The 21,575-nt window shown below is 36.7% G+C and overlaps 1 protein-coding gene across 1 annotated transcript in view; it reads left to right on the top strand.

Moving 5' to 3' along the window:
* The window catches only part of LOC140163482 (GTP-binding protein Rhes-like), a 42,497-nt gene extending 21,831 nt beyond the window's left edge, over window positions 1–20,666 (top strand). The window contains exon 2 of the mRNA XM_072186797.1: window positions 17,801–20,666. Within this exon, the coding sequence (XP_072042898.1) occupies window positions 17,801–18,385 (585 nt within the window). The 3' untranslated portion in view covers window positions 18,386–20,666. The remainder of the gene's footprint in view (window positions 1–17,800) is intronic.
* Window positions 20,667–21,575: the final 909 nt, after the last annotated feature.

Below are 21,575 nucleotides of genomic sequence, written 5' to 3'. Positions count from 1 at the left end.
ACAGTATATTGCTTCCAACTATTTCTTTTCTGTGGGTTAAAAAAACTCAAACGTGAATATAGTAAAAGAGAACTACATTGTGGGCTTAAAATTGCTCTCACCTTTTGAAAAAATAATCATAAGTTAAAGTAACGTTTTGTGAAAAAAACACCCTTTACTACCCATATCTTAGACATATTAGTCCAGCTGCCAAACGTAACTTTTACACAGAAGCTTGTTTTGGTGTCCATAGTTTGTTTTTGGTGGATTTTGCTTTTCAAGACCACAAATTTCAAACATAAATTTACTGGATCTCTGTCAGCATTGAGCATTTGGAGATATGGAGGGTCAAAGTTTATACGGAGGTCAAAATTCAAAATGCTCAAATGTTATTAAAAGTTAACCAAAGTATTCCGCTCGTCATAACGGTCCAGGAAAGTATAGTTTTACCTATCTATGACATACTCTTCGGGATTTATAAGTGGAAAGGTCAAAGGTCAGGATTCGACCTCTACAGTGGTCAAAACCTGATAACGTTACCAAGTTGTTCATCATAGAAAATCAATGCAGAAAAATAATAGTTTGTATTCTGTATGATGTTTGCTTTCATGGGTAACCATGGTAACATAACAAAAAAGATCAGGTCTGTACGATTTAATGGACATTGAGCTTGGTCACAATGGAAACGAAACATCCTAGCGATGGCAGAAAAAAAACCTACTGACAGCCGGACTATGATATGGCTAAACGTATATTCATTTGAATGAAAGTACAATATATTTGGTTAGGAAATGGATTCTAGGTGACATGCCACTAGTTCGTTAAATTAGTCAATCAATGTTCATTATAACGTTTTCTATACTTGACACATATAGTGACAAATATGCTAACAAATTATCAGCATGTCCTAAATTTCCCAATGTAGGCCATTAAAAGAATTTATCGGAACTGCTGTTCTATTGTTTTAAAATTCAATGAATTTTAATTTTGTATGACCATAGTTTCGAGTTATAGTTTTGGTTCAGTGGTCTCTTAGAATATTAGATTACGAGAATCAATGATTGTTGAGCCATTAGCATTTTGCAATTAAATATAAATGTATCAATTTACACCAATAGCAAAACTCAAGGTTATCTCATGTATCTAATCACCGACAAATTATTTCTAAAAAATCAATAATTAAAAGACAAACATGGTCGCTCAAAATACCAGGTGCTAAAAGTGTGTAGTCTTAAGATGAAAAGAGAAGTAAACACTTTTTCCAAATGATGATCATTTGCAAAAAATTAATTAAATTGCTATTCATTGTTATGACAAAAAAACAGTTCTATCAGATCGATTTGACTCTGCATCTATTTGTGCTACAAACGATCATGTTCATAAATTTCCAATTTGTCGTTAATTGAATAGCGCGGACATAACTAAGTCTTATTGACGTGGTGTGTGCTAGGGACTCAGTATTATAGATACATAGGCAGACCAGATACATACAACTACGATGCAAGTGAATCATTTCCTACTGAAGGTGCCCCTTGTGCGTGTGTTTGGTGCACACACTTTTGCAAGATGACAAAGTTAGGTAATAACCCAACACATGTTGTAAAATTTTCTTCGTCAAACGCAGGTCGAAAGTTTTGACGTTTAAATTATCGTATATTGCATTTATTATATCTTTGTAGCTAGAAAACCTCTCGAAGGTCGGAATGCCATACGTGATGTCATGTGATACCAAATCGATGCAGTCGTCCAAGGACGCGAGTAAACGCAGAACAAATCAATGGCATAATATTGCAAGCGGAAACACTTTTAATAAGTCAATTTTTCAAGACTCAAGTAAACCATTTACAGGTAGCTGTCATTTTTGCGTTGCCTTTCCATCAATTAAATTGCAGGGGAAAATAAAATCATTTATATTGAAAGAGATTAGCCTGAAGGTATGTTATTCTTCTTGACATGGACTGCTTAATTAACGACCCCAGGGTAAATGTGTAGCACCTTAGAACCGTAAAGTAAAATATGGCAATGTTTGTAAAGTAAACACGGTTATTTGGTCATTAAACCCTAGAATAATACGTGCATTTTACTACGATAACCTAATTAAAGGTATTTGACCGAATGAATAGTATCATCGCCTACCTGAAAATATACATCAATCAGATAAAAGCATTTTTTTGCCTGAAATTTGAGGCGTGAGTTATGTTACGGTTTAGGCGGTATGAATAAGAACATATGGTAGTGGGTTTTTACCAGCTGAAAGTCGCATACTATTCTATTGCCCACAGTGACGCACACTTTTGCCTTAAGAATACAAACCACAGGGAAAATGTAATCAAATCTTAACCGGGAATAAACATTGTTTGGGTAATGGGCTTCATAGCGAGTTAGAATGTGTTCCAAATGGGCCACCCACCTTTAAGACATTATATTTTGTCGGGGGGGGGGGCGGGGTCACTCCCATTGTGGCCTGTACACCATCCCCGATAATCAACTTTTGAAAAGCACCCTTAACAAGGATTTAACCCTTGGCTAAAACGACACCCAAAACAGAGATTTCATTCCTAACATCAAATTTTCATTATCGCGGATGGTGTACAGGCCACAATGGGAGTGAACCCCCTTCGGGGCAGTCTTCCCTTGCCCACTTGCTGGCTACGCTACTGCGGTTCAGGCAACACTTTTAGAACACACATGTGTGGTAGTAGGTGGTTACCAACCCAACTGGAAGTCGCATACTATTCCATTGGCTACTGTGACACAAATTTTTTCTTCTAGAATACAAAACGCAGGAAAATCTAGTGAAATATTAACCGGGAATGACAATGTTTTCGTGATGGGCCGCAACGTGAGGTAGAAAACACCATGTGTTATAAATGAACCATTAATTTATGTGCAAACAATACAACAAACATTACCTTTAATGAACGTTTGTTGCACTTGTAATCAAAGAAAACAAATGTAAATTGCATCATTTTTTATAGTTGGGAGCGTATCAAATATACTTTGCATGCTTCCTTCTAACCCAGTTACCTGATGTTTCATTACGACCTGCCTGTTAACCTCATTGCCTCTCTGCTTGCACAGGTTTGTTTTCATTTAGGTCTCCATGGCTTAGGCTGATAATAAATTCAAAAAGGAAATGACAGTAGAATTTCAACAACGAATGATGGTAGAGGATTAAAACGTTTTCGTATTATATTAAATAAGGTTATAATACCAAGTATTTTTCGATCATCATTTGATATTATTTCTTATCCATTCAACATTGTTTGTGTGAGTGTAGTACGCTTGGAGCAACCTTGGACGACACGTATCGATGAAAATACATACACACATCTCTGTTTAACATTGGCCAAAATAAAGCGATATATAATCATACCTTGCGTCAGGAAAACAGTATGATTTTACTGGTATTTAAATTTAGCAATACTAAAAATATTGAAACAGATGAAACGGTCCATATTCCATTGATTATTCACTAAGACACGAACGCCAGGAATAGGTTAGAACAACATCATACTATTTATTAACTCGGCTTGTACATGTTGTAATGATTTTCCGTATCAGACTAAACACACATATATAAAAACGTATCTATTTCATGAAGTGTATGGAGACCCCGAATTTAAATATCACAAAATACAGTTATAACCGTTTCCCAACTCACCCAATAATCCATGTGATTACCAAATTATACAGACAGGTCATTGCTGTTCCTTTCCGTTTCCTTGTATTTTTCGCCTGTGATATCAACATTAATTTACCACGCATTTTCAGTCACGACCTTTATAAGTAGTAGCATCTTACTTCGATATCAACGACCGTTTGGACAGTTGACTCAATCCCGAGTCTTACGCTTTTGACAACCTGTTGGACCGGATATAGTTGAGAACAGCTCCTAGAACCTTTTTGGAAGTATCACAAGATAAAATTGATCTCACAGCTCACCAATCATGTGTTGATTTGAAAGGTGTGTTATAGACAACCCTACACCCGTTTGTTCTTATTTTTGTGGGCATTTTTTAAAATTTCCTTTTGTTCAGTCCGTGCCTTTTCTTTAAAGTGCTATAAAAAAATACCCTAATATTTTTGAGATTGAACTTGCTGTATGTTTTACTCGGAATATGTCATTTGTAGATAACACATAGAGTAGTATAGGAGCGGGCATAGGAAAAGGTCTATCTTGGCACAATGTCTTGTGAATCACAACCCCTGTTGAGCTGATTATATTACTATTTCGTAGATCCTCTTTTAATGTTTTATGGGGTTTTTTTTCATACCGCATATTTGAATTCCGACATTTAAATATCATAAAAGCTTTACAGAACCCGTTGAATAGCTACAACAATTTCTATACCGGCATGCTGCTTCATCGGGCATAAGCAATTATCTCTATATTCATACTGATGCCGCTCTATGTGAGTAGATTGCCTGAAAGATATTGACTGATCATGCTGATGGCGACCTTAAGACATTGTTTATCTAACGATGAACTAACGATGAAAGCTGCGATACTATACCAAAGTTAAAGTAAATCACCTGTTCACGTGTTTTTAATTCATTTGGATAGCTTTGATTTGATCATAAATGCAAATAAAATATGATAAATAAATGATATATTGATCAATTTCAATCAACCAAGCATATTTTGTTAGAGTAAAAAGATTGATATGATTCTCGAATTCTGTATGGAAGTATTCTCAACGCTGACACCGCCACGTCAATGGGTTACGAATGTAATCATTCCTCTACCAAAGAAAGGTGACCTCTCTCTCATGACAAACTACCGTGGTATTTCGCTTATGTCCATTGCCGCAAAAGTGTACAACAAGATCCTTCTGAACAGGATCCGACCCCACATTGATCCTTTACTGAGAAGCAACCAGGCTGGCTTTAGATCGGGTCGCAGCTGTGCTCAGCAAATACACATTTTGAAGAGGATCATGGAAGGCTTCAAGGAGTACCAACTTCCCTTAACAGTCACTTTTGTGGACTTCAAAAAAGCCTTCGACTCCATCAACAGGTCCGTCATGTTTTCAGTGCTTCGGCATTATGGAATACCAAAGGTTGTGGTCAATGCCATTCAGGTGCTCTACATGGACTCCAATAGTGCCGTTATGGTAGATGGCAGTATCTCAGAGCCTTTCCAAGTAACAACTGGAGTGTTTCAGGGTGATGTGTTGGCACCATTCCTGTTCATTATCCTGGTAGACTACCTTCTGATGAAATCAACTTCTGGAATTGACGCTGGAATTGTTACCTACCCACGTCGGTCAAGCAGGTATCCTGCCAAGATGCTGAATGACCTGGATTTTGCTGATGATATTGCCCTGCTGGAATCTTCCATAGACCGGGCCCAGTCACAGCTTACTAGGACTGCAACTGCAGCAGCAGATCTAGGCCTTGTCATCAGCGCACCTAAGACAGAATATATGACTGCAAACTGTAACGCCCAACCAGCACTTGAAGTCTATGGTAGTACCATCAACCATGTTACAGACTTCAAGTATTTGGGTTTCAAGATGGGCTCTAGTGTTGGAGACCTAAAAAGAAGAAAGGCACTAGCCTGGGCAGCGTTCTGGAAACTGGAACGCCTTTGGAGAAGCCCGTCCCTGCCAATCGAAACAAAAATCAAGCTGTTTCAGACAACGTGTGTTACTGTCTTTCTGTACGGGTGCGAGTCATGGGTAATTACCAAGGACATCGAAAACAAGATCAATGCATTTGCAACATCTTGCTACAGAGTCATGTTAAACATCAAGCGTGTGGATCGGATTCCAAATGAAACCATCTACAACCTGACCGACACCACTCCACTGGTTGCCAGAGTCAAGATTCGTCAACTCAAATTTCTCGGCCATATACTGCGTCTTGAAGATGACGAGCCTGTGGAAACATATGCGCTTTATATTCCACCACATGGGAAGAGGAAACCGGGACGGCCGCGGTCACTGTACTTACAGTATGTCCAGCACCACCTGGGAGATACTGAAGGGATGCTGCAGCCAAACAAAATTGTTTCGCTTGCCCAAGATCGCATTAGTTGAAGAAAGCTTGTAGTCGCCTGCTCCGCAGCCGACTGATGATGATGAAAAAGAGTAACCAATTTGACGATTTCTAATTGGTCGAATTGCAGAGAAATTATCGCTGTAGAAATAAGAACCTGTGAAAGGAGGTCATCCAATACAAGGAATACATAATGTCTTCTATCTTTTTGAATGAATATTAATAAATATGTAAACGTACAATTATTCTTAAACATAGTTTCTATGCTCAAGGTATTAATAATATTATTAACGAAACATGTTATTTCAACCCAAGTTGATTTCAATGTTTAATAATATTATTAACGAAACAGGTTATTTCAACCCAAGTTGATTTCAATGTTTAAACAAAATACAGTTATAACCGTTTCCCAACTCACCCAATAATCCATGTGATTACCAAAATATACAGACAGGTCATTGCTGTTCCTTTCCGTTTCCTTGTATTTTTCGCCTGTGATATCAACATTAATTTACCACGCATTTTCAGTCACGACCTTTATAAGTAGTAGCATCTTACTTCGATATCAACGACCGTTTGGACAGTTGACTCCAATCCCGAGTCTTACGCTTTTGACAACCTGTTGGACCGGATATAGTTGAGAACAGCTCCTAGAACCTTTTTGGAAGTATCACAAGATAAAATTGATCTCACAGCTCACCAATCATGTGCTGATTTGAAAGGTGTGTTATAGACACCCCTACACCATTTTGTTCTTATTTTTGTCGGCATTTTTTAAAACTTCCTTTTGTTCAGTCCGTGCCTTTTCTTTAAAGTGCTATAAAAAATACCCTAATATTTTTGAGATTGAACTTGCTGTATGTTTTACTCGGAATATGTCATTTGTAGATAACACATAGAGTAGTATAGGAGCGGGCATAGGAAAAGGTCTATCTTGGCACAATGTCTTGTGAATCACAACCCCTGTTGAGCTGATTATATTACTATTTCGTAGATCCTCTTTTAATGTTTTATGGGTTTTTTTTTCATACCGCATATTTGAATTCCGACATTTAAATATCATAAAAGCTTTACAGAACCCGTTGAATAGCTACAACAATTTCTATACCGGCATGCTGCTTCATCGGGCATAAGCAATTATCTCTATATTCATACTGATGCCGCTCTATGTGAGTAGATTGCCTGAAAGATATTGACTGATCATGCTGATGGCGACCTTAAGACATTGTTTATCTAACGATGAACTAACGATGAAAGCTGCGATACTATACCAAAGTTAAAGTAAATCACCTGTTCACGTGTTTTTAATTCATTTGGATAGCTTTGATTTGATCATAAATGCAAATAAAATATGATAAATAAATGATATATTGATCAATTTCAATCAACCAAGCATATTTTGTTAGAGTAAAAAGATTGATATGATTCTCGAATTCTGTATGGAAGTATTCTCAACGCTGACACCGCCACGTCAATGGGTTACGAATGTAATCATTCCTCTACCAAAGAAAGGTGACCTCTCTCTCATGACAAACTACCGTGGTATTTCGCTTATGTCCATTGCCGCAAAAGTGTACAACAAGATCCTTCTGAACAGGATCCGACCCCACATTGATCCTTTACTGAGAAGCAACCAGGCTGGCTGGCTTTAGATCGGGTCGCAGCTGTGCTCAGCAAATACACATTTTGAAGAGGATCATGGAAGGCTTCAAGGAGTACCAACTTCCCTTAACAGTCACTTTTGTGGACTTCAAAAAAGCCTTCGACTCCATCAACAGGTCCGTCATGTTTTCAGTGCTTCGGCATTATGGAATACCAAAGGTTGTGGTCAATGCCATTCAGGTGCTCTACATGGACTCCAATAGTGCCGTTATGGTAGATGGCAGTATCTCAGAGCCTTTCCAAGTAACAACTGGAGTGTTTCAGGGTGATGTGTTGGCACCATTCCTGTTCATTATCCTGGTAGACTACCTTCTGATGAAATCAACTTCTGGAATTGACGCTGGAATTGTTACCTACCCACGTCGGTCAAGCAGGTATCCTGCCAAGATGCTGAATGACCTGGATTTTGCTGATGATATTGCCCTGCTGGAATCTTCCATAGACCGGGCCCAGTCACAGCTTACTAGGACTGCAACTGCAGCAGCAGCAGATCTAGGCCTTGTCATCAGCGCACCTAAGACAGAATATATGACTGCAAACTGTAACGCCCAACCAGCACTTGAAGTCTATGGTAGTACCATCAACCATGTTACAGACTTCAAGTATTTGGGTTTCAAGATGGGCTCTAGTGTTGGAGACCTAAAAAGAAGAAAGGCACTAGCCTGGGCAGCTTTCTGGAAACTGGAACGCCTTTGGAGAAGCCCGTCCCTGCCAATCGAAACAAAAATCAAGCTGTTTCAGACAACGTGTGTTACTGTCTTTCTGTACGGGTGCGAGTCATGGGTAATTACCAAGGACATCGAAAACAAGATCAATGCATTTGCAACATCTTGCTACAGAGTCATGTTAAACATCAAGCGTGTGGATCGGATTCCAAATGAAACCATCTACAACCTGACCGACACCACTCCACTGGTTGCCAGAGTCAAGATTCGTCAACTCAAATTTCTCGGCCATATACTGCGTCTTGAAGATGACGAGCCTGTGGAAACATATGCGCTTTATATTCCACCACATGGGAAGAGGAAACCGGGACGGCCGCGGTCACTGTACTTACAGTATGTCCAGCACCACCTGGGAGATACTGAAGGGATGCTGCAGCCAAACAAAATTGTTTCGCTTGCCCAAGATCGCATTAGTTGAAGAAAGCTTGTAGTCGCCTGCTCCGCAGCCGACTGATGATGATGAAAAAGAGTAACCAATTTGACGATTTCTAATTGGTCGAATTGCAGAGAAATTATCGCTGTAGAAATAAGAACCTGTGAAAGGAGGTCATCCAATACAAGGAATACATAATGTCTTCTATCTTTTTGAATGAATATTAATAAATATGTAAACGTACAATTATTCTTAAACATAGTTTCTATGCTCAAGGTATTAATAATATTATTAACGAAACATGTTATTTCAACCCAAGTTGATTTCAATGTTTAATAATATTATTAACGAAACAGGTTATTTCAACCCAAGTTGATTTCAATGTTTAAACTTGAATGCATGCTAATATTTGATTTCTAAATGGTTTTTTTTAGTAGTGTAACAAAAATATAAGTTTTCAGAATCTGTCAGGTGCCATGATATCTTGAGCACCATGGGCAATTGAGCCTGTAATTCCTCTAAGAAAGCACGGTTAATCTTGTCATTCAATCAAATGTCCACATCAGGGGATAAAGATCACTGAAGAAATCCCTTGTCAGTCCGCGTTAAGTGTGTGGACATGTATATTTGTTTACGCTAAATGTGTTAATAGGTAGACATTTTAAATTGTAAAACTTCACTGAAATTCGTTGACATTTAACCTTCAACAATCATTTCTGAACGTAATGACCAATTTCTAATGATATTTGGTCCTCGTGCCTTAGCATATGTAAATTGTGCTTTGATTTGTCGATCGTCCGCAAATACTTGATACGTGATTTTTACTTTTATCATTTGCTTTGATTATGTTGATTAAAAATCTGACAGCAAATTGTTTCGATGCCTGTTGACAGGATGTCATATGATTTAAAACAATTTTCAATGCAGTAAAATCACTTAAGGTAAGTACCACTAATTTAAAAAAAAATGTCACTTACAATGCTTAACAAAAAAGTATTTGATCTTTGCATTCATCAGCGTGTAGCTTCAATCGAAACGTTTCTGACGCTCAATATTATTTTGTAAGTAACTTAATTGTATTATCATCTTAACGAATTAATTCGTGCTAAATCATGCAACTTGTTAAATCAGCTAACATAACATAATAAGATATCTAATGACTTAGCTACATTTAAGATGCATTGTTGAACGATCGTAGATTGCGTTAATACATAATTTGATATGTTAATGATTTTTAAATGAACTTCTAAACGATCGATACGTTTACATACTTCATTAAACATTAAATTGCTTCTTAACGATCAATAAGCTAAATATATGTTGTAAATGTACAATACAAATATATCTATTAACTATTTTAATTGTAAGAGAAAGCCAGTAGCAGCTAGGATTAAATGGATTCATGGATTTAAATAAATTGAACAACCACCAGCAATATGTCACAATACTGAACTACACGTCTGAAAATGTTCACTGTTTGGTAATATTAAAATATAATGTTCTTTTATTATATACATGGCATTTAAGAAGGGGATACAATTTAAATGCTTTCGCGGTAATGCTCCTCTTAAAATATTTTTTTTTTAAATCGGATTTAATCTTGGTCGTAATTATGTATAGTGATAAGGTAGTTGGTCCAATATGCTTATTAAATCAGACTTATTTTATATAGTAAGTTGAATATTGGGAATTTAATCGTATAGATAAATGAGCATCTTTGAACTTCTTAACAATAATTACGTACTGCTGTTATTGAGTGCTGCTGAGATACTTAAAGAGGAAAATCTGATTTTTGTCTATCCTTCAAACGTTAATATCCGCAAAATACAAAATACCGTATATTTCTAAGCATTGGTGATGATTGAGAAATCCAATATCAGGCGAATAAAATTACATTTAAAAAAACCTTTACGTGGTTAAAGGCGCTATCAGGATAATGAATTATCAGAAAATTGAGGAAAATAGCAGTAGTGTAAAACAAATGTACGCTCGCTTCCCATTATACGTATATATAAATGTCCGTACCGATAGACTCCTTCAGGATTACTTTAATACAATGACATGTCAATATCCAAACGGCTACCTTACTGACATCACTAAAAATACACTGGCATTGAACCACTTGCTGTATCACATGTAACAGCGTGGAAATTTCGGCAGCGCGTAAAGCACTTTTTAAAGTTAAGAGCACGTGAAGAAGTCAAAACAAATGAAGGTAATCGTGAGATGGTGTTGGGGCGCACGGGGTGAATGTGTCCGTGTTCGCCTATGTCCGGGTGTATTTATGTTCGTTGGGTACGAGTGTTATTTTTGTGAGACAGAGACAGGAAAGTCCACATTGCTATTACAATATTGCTTTACACACACATCAAATGGGCTATGAAATGAGGGCATTTTGGTGTTGTGTCAGTTGTGCAACTGTTTGGTTACTGAATGTGAGTACGTGTAGAGTAGAGTATTGAAGTATTCATGTGTGTAATTTTGGTTCATTTTGAAGGACATGATTATAATTGTAAGTTTCACCGTGAGAGTGAGAGTGTATGATAAGGCATACAGGCTCCAACTTTTTTTTGCTAATGGGTCATCTTTTATAAGTATAATACTTTAGTCACAAATTTGTTAAAATAAATGATGTGTTTATTGTATGTGCAACGATTTCAGCCCCCGGTTTCAAAACATACATCATGCATATTCACTGTCAACCTCACTTCATCAAAGTTTTATACATTGTTGCTATATATAATATACCGGAAGCTAAAGAAATTTGGATGTTCAAAATGAAGTGGGTCTGCTTTATAAATACGTTGACAAGCTTGACATACAATGGCGAGACATAATACGGAGGATGTTGACACGCACCAATGAGAGGAAACGGGAAAATTGCTTTAGTGTTCACGTAATTGTCTTCCGTTTCAGAAACGTATACCCAATTCAGTCCGCAAGGCAAACATGACCATTTGATGGATAGTTTGACAGAAGTGCCCTCAATATCTGAAGATACCTATTCAACGAGGCATCGTGCAAATTGAGTGTGCTTATTTAAGGACTGAACTTGCAGTTATCTGTTATATGCTTTACCCAGTGTCATATCACTACTTTATGGTTCACTTCCCTCGTTGGTGTATCAAATACTGTATGATCGGGCACCAGTGACTACAATCGGGTAAAGATAACTTGATTTACCTTACTGAAATTCAATGACGTATACGAAAAGAGGCTAGCTCTATTGCTTGAAATGTTGTTTACACCAATTACTTCAAGTTAAAGGCCCTTTCAGTGATTTCACAGGAACATTAAAAAAAATGGAAATTTGTCAGAGTTGCTTAGAAATAAAGAATAAGTCTACAGAATTTCATTAAACCACTTTTCCCCTGAATACATCGACAAATTAGTCAAAAAACAGAAGTTTTAGAAAGGTTTTCTACTTCAACTCAGATCGACTCGAGAAAATCGAGATTTTCGTACAGTGCGCCACCAATCGACTGGAAAAACTTCCTAGTCCAGTGTTTCTAACACGGGGAAGTAGAGTCTAAATTGATTTAAAACAGACGCTTAATTTTTGTAGTAGAAAACAAAATAAGCAATTAAACGTCACCGAGGCAAACTAACGGTCAATTCAAATATGAAAAACAGTTAAAATTGTGTATTTTGTTTAAAATAGTAGCTACTGATGTAATAAGTAGTAGAAACAATACGCAACGCGTGTTGGTATGGTGGCGTGGAGAGTGAGCTTCTTTCGATCTCGAGTCGGACTTTTGTACTGTCAGTATCAAAAGTCCAGATTCATGTAAATGCTTTATTTTGTTTAAAATACACGGCTTTCGACCGAACCACTAGCAGGCTATGTTAGCACATCTATGCCAATTACAAAGGTACCAAAATCTGAATTTTGATGATTTTACGGCTGATCGTCCGGATGAGCAAATCACTGAATGGGCCTTTAAATTTTAACAGCCTATTTGGAATTTATAAATATTGTGGGTGAAGTGGGTAGCCATTGCGGATCCAAACACCATCATTCGTGCTACATTTTAATAACATTCATGTATACTAATTTGTCAACCTATTAAATGCAAGAAAGTAAACACACAAACAAAGTAAATAAGTCGGATATATGTAGTAGTCTTCAATAGACCAAGCTATCTTGCTGTAATAATGGGTTCTAATAAAAGTGCAAGCGAGGCTTATCCAGGGTTGCACATCTTATGTTATAACTAGTAATATATCTTGAAGTGGTCATCCTCTGAAAACAAACATACGTCGCATATTCCTTAGTTGGCATGCAAATCTTGAATTTTCAGTACAAGGTTTATTGAAGAATTTGACAGATAAGAATAAAGTTGACACAGCTTTCAGTGTTATACAATTGAGCACCGCAATTTGCCTGTTAGCCTCGTTGTTTTAGGTTTATTTCGTCAGGGAAATACAATTCTCAGGCCTTATTAGCCTTCCTGCCTTTTCCGCCATATATATATTTTGTGTTTCTTTTGTACTTTATTGTAATTGATATGTTTTTTATGTTGTTGTATATTTTATACATGGAGATAAACCAATGAATGAATGAATTATATAATGCGCTAGCATATCAGGATGTGTTTGGATTACATTTTGTATTTGACCCTTGCCGATTCGTCTTCTTCTTCTTCTTCTTCTTCCGGTACTGTGCAAAACCTCAAAAGAGTATTGACGCACATTGGTTGATTTGCAAGCATACAAGCGCACAACATGCTCCACTTGAACAGCATATGTACAGGATAAAAAGTTTGATGTGGAAGAACATGGAGCCTACTGCCCATCTAGCGCCACCTGTAAAGAACGTAAACATACTTATGAGACCATTTTTGGACCATAATGTACATAGGGATTAGTGATTACACTGACAAAATGTCATTGATATAGCTCCTTCACTTCTGTGTGATTTCAAACACTTTTGGATACCCCCTCGTAAATAAAACTGGTTGTAGTAGTTTTCAATATACCAGGATGCTGTAATATGGGTTCTACTTAAAGTGCAATATTATGCCAAAAACGACGAGCAATTGGTAACGAATAACTTCGATGAACCATCTTTACTTAGCTAGGGTTGGCCATCTCACGTTATAATAATATTAGTATACTATTTTCTTGAAATGATCATCCTCTGAAAACAAGCATACGTCGCATATTCCTTAGATTAGAAAATAATTATCCTTTTTGCCCTCTTGAAATTTTCAGCACAAAGTTTATTGAAGAAATGGTCTTCTAAACAGTCCATGTTTGACAATATTGTGCTCTTAACGTATGGACTCTGGACCAAATAGAATTTAGACCTCCAATAAAATTACACATCTCTCACATTCTGTAAAATTCTAATAAATTTGCCACTCCTTTGTACCACTGATATATGTTTGGTGTGAAATCAGTTTTAAAATGTAAGAAAAAGTATCAACATTTTTTATATTACGTTTTTGAGACAACATGTATTACTAGTATCATTCAACTTTGATGATACAGCATATTGCTTTTTTATTTGTTTTTATTTACATTCATGAAACGGATACAGAGAGAATAAGAAGCCAGATTTCGTAAATCATTTTTCTACTTGTGAAATTGAACTAAGATTACGGATTTACTCAGATGGTATACCTATATTTGTCTTATCATTTTATGTGCGCCTACTTTCCTTACCTGACAAAATCATTTTATGTGCGAGGTAAGGAAAAAAATTCTTACCTGACAAAATCAATTTTTATTCGAGGTAAGGAAAAATCCTTACCTGCCCAAAAAATATCGAGGTAAGGAAATAAATCCTTACCTCTTTTCCTTACCTGACAAAATCATTTTTGTTCCAGGTAAGAAAATAAATCCTTACCTCTTTTCCTTACCTGACAAAATCATTTTTGTTCATTGATGGTAAGGAAACCAGGTAAGGAGCCAAATCCTTACCTGTAAAGCGCGCTTCAGACTCCAGTATTGTACGTACAATATTGTATGTACAATATGTACGTTATTTAATCTATTGCCATTCTATTTCCAGTAATGTTTAAGTTCTAACGAATGTTTGATGACGAAAAATCGATAATATGTTGCATACAATATCTAGCAGATATTATATTATCGATTTTACGTCATCAAACATTCGTTAGAACATAAACATTACTGGAAATAGAATGGCAATAGATTAAATAACGTACATATTGTACATACAATATTGTACGTACAATAAAAAGTCTGTATACTGCTTAACTTTTGACCCTAAATCGTGCCATAGCTGTCAAAATATTTCCACAGACATTACAATAGGCACTTGACAGATTATGACTTCAGTGATATAAACACTATTATACACAGCTCTATTTATGTGCATTTCGCATGACGGAAGATCAATATCATAGAAAGCTGGTTTAAACTAACTTTTATTCAATTTATTTATTGGAGAGAGAGAGAGAGAGAGAGAGAGAGAGAGAGAGAGAGAGAGAGAGAGAGAGAGAGAGAGAGAGAGATCAGAGGAGAGAGAGGAGAGATGTGGGAAAGAGGGTGTGTGTGTGTGTGTGGGGGGAGGGGGTAAGGGTAAGGGAGAACGAGAAACAGAGGGGAGAGAGCATTGGAAGCGGGAAGGGAAGGAGGGGAGAGGGACAACTTGTAGGTATTGTTAACGGATTACATTTCAAAACCTACCGGTCTCGGCACTTCTGTCTGACGGAGTAGGGTATGTCCCGTATGGAAATAGTCCACGATGTACCCCAACAATCTAGTTACTTATTCTGTATACCCGGAGTCATTCGATATGTACCTATGAAGTGTTCCAGTCACCGTACAGCACAATGACCGAGTAGTTTCACACATTCTCTACAAGTGAGATAGAGTTAAAGGAAAGGTGTTATCTGAATTAAAGGAAGGATCATAATGTACTTTATAAGTTTTAAGTAAAGAATTGAAAGTGAGTACCAATGGTTATAGCCGTGAAAATATTTTTTAGTTATATCGTTGATACAAGTAAGTTAAATGAAAAGTGTTGACCGAAGTAAAGATAAAAACAAAAATAACATTTTAAATTCAAAGGAGACGGTGTATACGAGTACGTGGCACAATACCTGATCTGGTACTGTTTTCGTTGTTGTTAACTTTGTTGCTAATTTTCTATATTGTACGATCAAGTCAAATTTTATTGTGGAACGTATGTATTGCAATGAATCAGGTCAGAAACAACGTCGCTAATAGCCACATCCCCAGAACTCAATATTTACCGGAAGTGGTATAAATGTTGGTATCAAAAGAAAGATTTTCAGGGTTCAAAGATATTTAGTTTGGATGATATGAATGAAAATGTGCACCTCTTTGGTCGACAACAGTGTTCCTATGGGGTTAGAAAATTACATTTTTAGCTCTCTTACCAAAATGAATTGAAACACCGGTACGGCCTAAAACTTCACAGATGGGGATTTGTGGTAAGGTCATTCAATCAAGTAGAACACTTCATATATTTAAATCGGGCCATTAACCTTTAATTCCATGAATGAATAATAATAAACTATCTTTATATGTATTACTGATTTTTAAAATTAGAAGCTATAAATTACCCAATTCTGTCAATATCCCCTTTCCGAAACACATAACACTATATACTTAACAGAACAGACTCTCACTGAATTATTTAAAACACATCTTGTAAAATAGGTCAATGAGGCCATCTATTAGGTTTGAGTAATCCCTAGATACTCAAGTATTCTAGACGACCCCATTTTTGCGACGGAGCATACCACTATTATTTATACCACCAATCGAGTGTTTGGAGTGTACTAGAACAGGTAGACTCAAGTGTCACAATTTAAAGGCCACCGAGGTAATGTTATTATACTGAATGCCACTAATGCGTAAATCTTGGTTAGATTTCTTTTGTTTGCCTCAGATCTGAAGAGCCACTGAAACGATGCTAGACATTTTACTTGTAATCTTTTAAAATTTAAATTTTGAAAATAGCAGCGTGACAAAAGGAATATAATTTAGACCATTTGACAATCATTTTTGAAATTAATTATAGACACAAGAATGCAAAGTTTTATTGCAACATATCCGAGTCGGTTCCCCAAGCTAATAAATGGACTCGGTTATCTATGAGAAGCGTGAATGTTGAGACAAATCAAATTATTTCTATATTCCGGGTCGATTAATAATCGATCAATGGAAATGAGACCTTTAAATACCATTGGTGAATGAAGACAGTGATGAAGTGGACGCCGTTGAAACTCTTGGAATGCGATATATGGACCGTTTAATCTAATTTAAGACTGTAACCGAATTCTGTACCAGAAAACCTAAGCTTAATTTAGTATTGCTTATAACCTTAAGCGGAAAAGTATTTAAAACTTACAGGTGACCATATATTACACGACTTTCTAAGGTAAAAAGCAATGATTAAAGTTGCAAATTATTATTACTTAAGACCAAATTCATTGAACATATTTAATTCTAGTCTCAACGGCGGGGGGGGTTAACTCAACTTTTTTAGAAGTGTGTCACAGCCTGTTCCGCACATGAGGTATAGGGATATGGTCGGGTAAGGTGGGTATAGGGAGCTGATCGACCGCCCAAAAAGGTGGTCTTGAAAACTCATCAGCCGCCGATTTTTGAAGGATTTGATTTTGATTCTTTTCAAAAAATGTCCACTGACTCAACTATATCAGGATTTTGGAAAACCAGTTGAATCCAAAAATGCAAATGTGTATGTGGCATTTACTGAAAAATATAACTATAGTAACAGCAATAGACAAAGCCCCATAAAGCTAATCTATCTTAAATGTGTTTTCCTTTTCCTTAAAGCAATGAAATGAGGGATTAGTGTGTACTGACAAATTACATTTACTTCCGATATGCATTGAATGTCGGATCAAGTTGTAACGATACCTTGCACTATTAAAGCACACAGAAAGTTGCATTTACCTGCGTGTGATAACACTGTAAAGCTCCCTATTTGACGAAGTTAACACTGTTTTTCGTCTTTTTAGAATGCCATTAAGAGTAAATTAAAGTTTAGTGTTATATTTAGTTTCAAGAGAGTGTAAATACTGAATACTAAAAGAATTATATTGTATTTTTTGTTGTTACAGGTGATGTGTTTCTACTGGTGTATGGTGTGGACAGCAGAGAATCATTTCAAGAAGTTCTAAGACTAAGACAACATATTATTGATATCAAGCGAAGTAATAAGGGACCAAAAGCAGTACCAATGGTTATAGCAGGTAATAAAAGTGACAAAGTTGAAGAACGTGAGGTCAAATTAGAAGATGTGCGTCGTTCAATAGGATCAGCTCGTCGTTGTACCTGCTTAGAAGCATCAGCACGTGACCACCTAAACGTTGACATGCTTTTCCAAGCTTTGTTTGAAAATGCGCGACTTCCAAGTGAAATGACACCCTCGCAGCATCGGAAAATTAGTGCCTCTTCTTCCCCCGTACAATCAACACGTGGTTTATCACTACGAAGGCGTAATAGTGATGCATGCGGTGTGATATCTCCGAATGCTAGACGCCCTAGCCTAAAAAGTGATTTGATGCAGGTTAGCGCTAACGCATTGAGAAACGGGCACAGAGACGATGATGATGTTGATGATGATGTTGATGAAAATGGAGAACGCCGAAGAAAACGTGGATGTGAGATTCAATGATGACATTCGCCGTGACATAACATGGTCACGGTTTAATACGTTTCTGGCTGTTTTTAAAAAGGATCAAATAAATCGAGGCTGCGAGTATGACGATATCCACTGTCAATCATCTTGGCTGTATATAGCGATGACGCAATCATAGTCACACCGGATAACATTCCATACATGCTCAATTGAGCCGAATGCATTGAGGTATTCCAATCTGGACGCTGGTGTGACAAAAGGCTGACAAGATATCTAATTCGAGGCAGTATGAAAATTGTATCTTACAAGCAATTTGAAACTTAATGGCAGCTTATTGTCAATTTTATCAGCAATAAAAAGAGTACTATCTACTGGACTGAGATTTTCAATGAGCCTGATGGGTTGTCCTAAAATGAATTGATTTTGTGTTGGAAGTGAAAGACGCTTTTCCTAAGACTTAACCAAATTGTTTGGCTATGCCTCCTAAGAGTAAACAAACTGGAAGGTTATCTACCATAGTAACGGATATGGCTCATGTACGTACTATATGTATTCGCCGTAGAAGTGAGGATGTAACAGGATTAACTATCTTATCAATAGGTTAAAACAATTTTTGAATATATCGCAGTGAAGTCCACTTTGCACTTGTACGTTGATGACCATAAATGTCAAAGAACATGGATAAAAACACAAGGATCGTAATTATATCCATATCATGCTGATCAAACGTAACTTTTTGAAAAGAGAGGTATTGCATTCAATCTATGATTGCAGACATACACAGGTGATGAGTGCAATCTGCGTGTAGTGCAGGGCGATATATTTAAAAATTATTATAACCTATTGCTATGATAGTTAATCATGTTACATCAAAGCATTATACGGCGAATGCTCATACCCTGGCTACCTTGCCAATTCAGGCTCAAACATGACTGACTGGTCCCAGCCATTGTCCTATGATTATAATTATGCAATGTTCATGTTCCACATTTGTCACTCTCTTGGACTGAATATGGAAAGGGTCAGGTGAAGAGGTGAAGGGCAACGATAGTTCTATGAATTATAAAATATCATATGAAGAGAGAAAGAGGATAGTAGGTTTGGGTACACTTCAATACCATTTGAATCATTATGTGTCTTTCCTTACTTTGTCAGTATTGTATAAAAGGAGTTACCAGTGCTCATCTCAGTCACACAAAGTACAATAAATCGCCTTTTATAGTATAGATGGTTAACCAAAAATAGCAAGAATCATCAAATGTCACAGATAAAAAATATTGATCATGTGCTTGCAAAAAAAGGTATATTTGTCATGAATTAGAATCGGAGAGGACAGGTGCTGAAATCTGATTAGCATTGACGTTGATGGATTGGAATTTGCGTTGTATTCTCCCAGGTGATACTTCAGGCTTAGCAGAGTTTATGATGCACAAAGTTAAAGGAAAACTGCGTCTACGAAGTGAAAGTTTTGGTAGTTAAGTATGCGGAAGTTGAGATATGATTTATGAACTTTTTGCTCACTTGCTCGAGAGGATAACAATAAATGTTCACTAGATTTGTAAGGAGTGACCTACTATACCTTAAATAGCTTTTTAGCCTTGATTCCGCGTTTTACTTGAGCCTAATTGTTCCATCCGAACCCAAGTGTGTATCTACGCCGAGAGGCCATTAAACACACAGACAAACAAACAAACAAACAAACAAACAAACCGATTAGAAGTGCGTTGGTTCATTAGTCATCTCCGAAACCAGAAACAGAAACAAGAAAAGATTTCCCACCTGTAGTAATGATCTACCAGCTTTACTTGTTTAAACAATGTTATGTCATTTTATGGAAAATTCTTGCTGCAGAGCAAATATCCGTAAAATCTGCTGTATAACTGCGTAAATGAGAATATTATGAATAATTCCATATTCTTACTAAAAATTAGGTATTTATACACAGCATTTTTACAGAACAATTCCTGCAACTCTGCTGCAGGAAATTTACATGAATTTACAGCATATTTGTTACAGCGCATGTGTCATTATCAGCTTAATAAGACGTTGTTTTACACATTGTAAAATTCCCAAACCATGAACATTGGTATGTAATTCTCTTGTACAAGCTGTAATGTAGCTTTAACATGAATCATAAACGGTGTGTCATTTCCATGTGCTGAACATCAAGTAGACTTCAATTCTTCCTCAAGGACAAATTATGTGAAAAATAGAAAAGACTCCGAGATGTAAATCAAATTACCTAGAAAGGAAAATGAATAAAAGTGTTACAGCACTCAATCTAGTATCACGGCAATATACTAATAAGAATACTCAAGTCAGCAGTGTTTTGCTGTTTAAAAAGTGTAAGCTTTTTGATACCAAGAAATATAAATTGAAGATAACTGAGGAGGTAACGACATTGACACCCTGCACAGTTGATACGCGTATTGGCCTCAAATTCATGTTACAACTGCCGACTATTGGCCCCGTGCGGTGTCTCCCGTATCTCTTTGTGTGCGGGTGTATATAGACATTATTTGCTTGCGATATCCTGAGAGAAATTATTTTATTTCCAAATGTTCGTGATTATACCGGCGCAGCATTGTGCATTCAGTTATTGCAATTACTATTGAGGGTGACGAATTTTGATTAAATTCTTCTCTACACGTCTTGGTTTAGCCAGACCACATCAAAATTTCTTACAAAATAATGTTACACGGGGTACAAATTCTACCACAGCAATATGATAAGTAAGGGTCGGTTTCTAAACTCGACCGCCGGTTGATGGCGGTCGAGCCGCAATCCATTGTTTTTTCAACCGGGCGGAACCGGCGGGCATACGAGAGTTTAGTTTTGAAGCCGTCCCTAAGTTTGAATAAAAAAAAGTGTTCCTAGTACAATGTTGTATATAATCGAAAGTAGAAATTTAATTGAATTCATTTCGGCTGTTAAAAATCAACTAAAAACGTAGTAAAGCCAATCTTCTTTTTATGACTGATGGGCAAAGGGTAAAATAAAATACTATACAAGCTGATACAAAAATGCACAATTGATAAAACAGTACACGCGTTGTAGAGATTGCTATCATGGGCATTATGCCACAGTGCAGATGCAATTGATACTGCATATCGAATAGTATTCATGAAAATGCTTGAGGTTGTCGATAAGGCATCGTGGAGATATGCTTATAAAAGCCATGACTTTTTTTTTTTGCTGTAGATCACTCGACATTGAGAATACTTAT

Source organism: Amphiura filiformis, chromosome 11, assembly GCF_039555335.1.
Source record: "Amphiura filiformis chromosome 11, Afil_fr2py, whole genome shotgun sequence".
Classification (NCBI taxonomy): domain Eukaryota; kingdom Metazoa; phylum Echinodermata; class Ophiuroidea; order Amphilepidida; family Amphiuridae; genus Amphiura; species Amphiura filiformis.
Note: the sequence above shows the minus strand (reverse complement) of the source record. Positions and strands in the feature narration are given on the sequence as shown.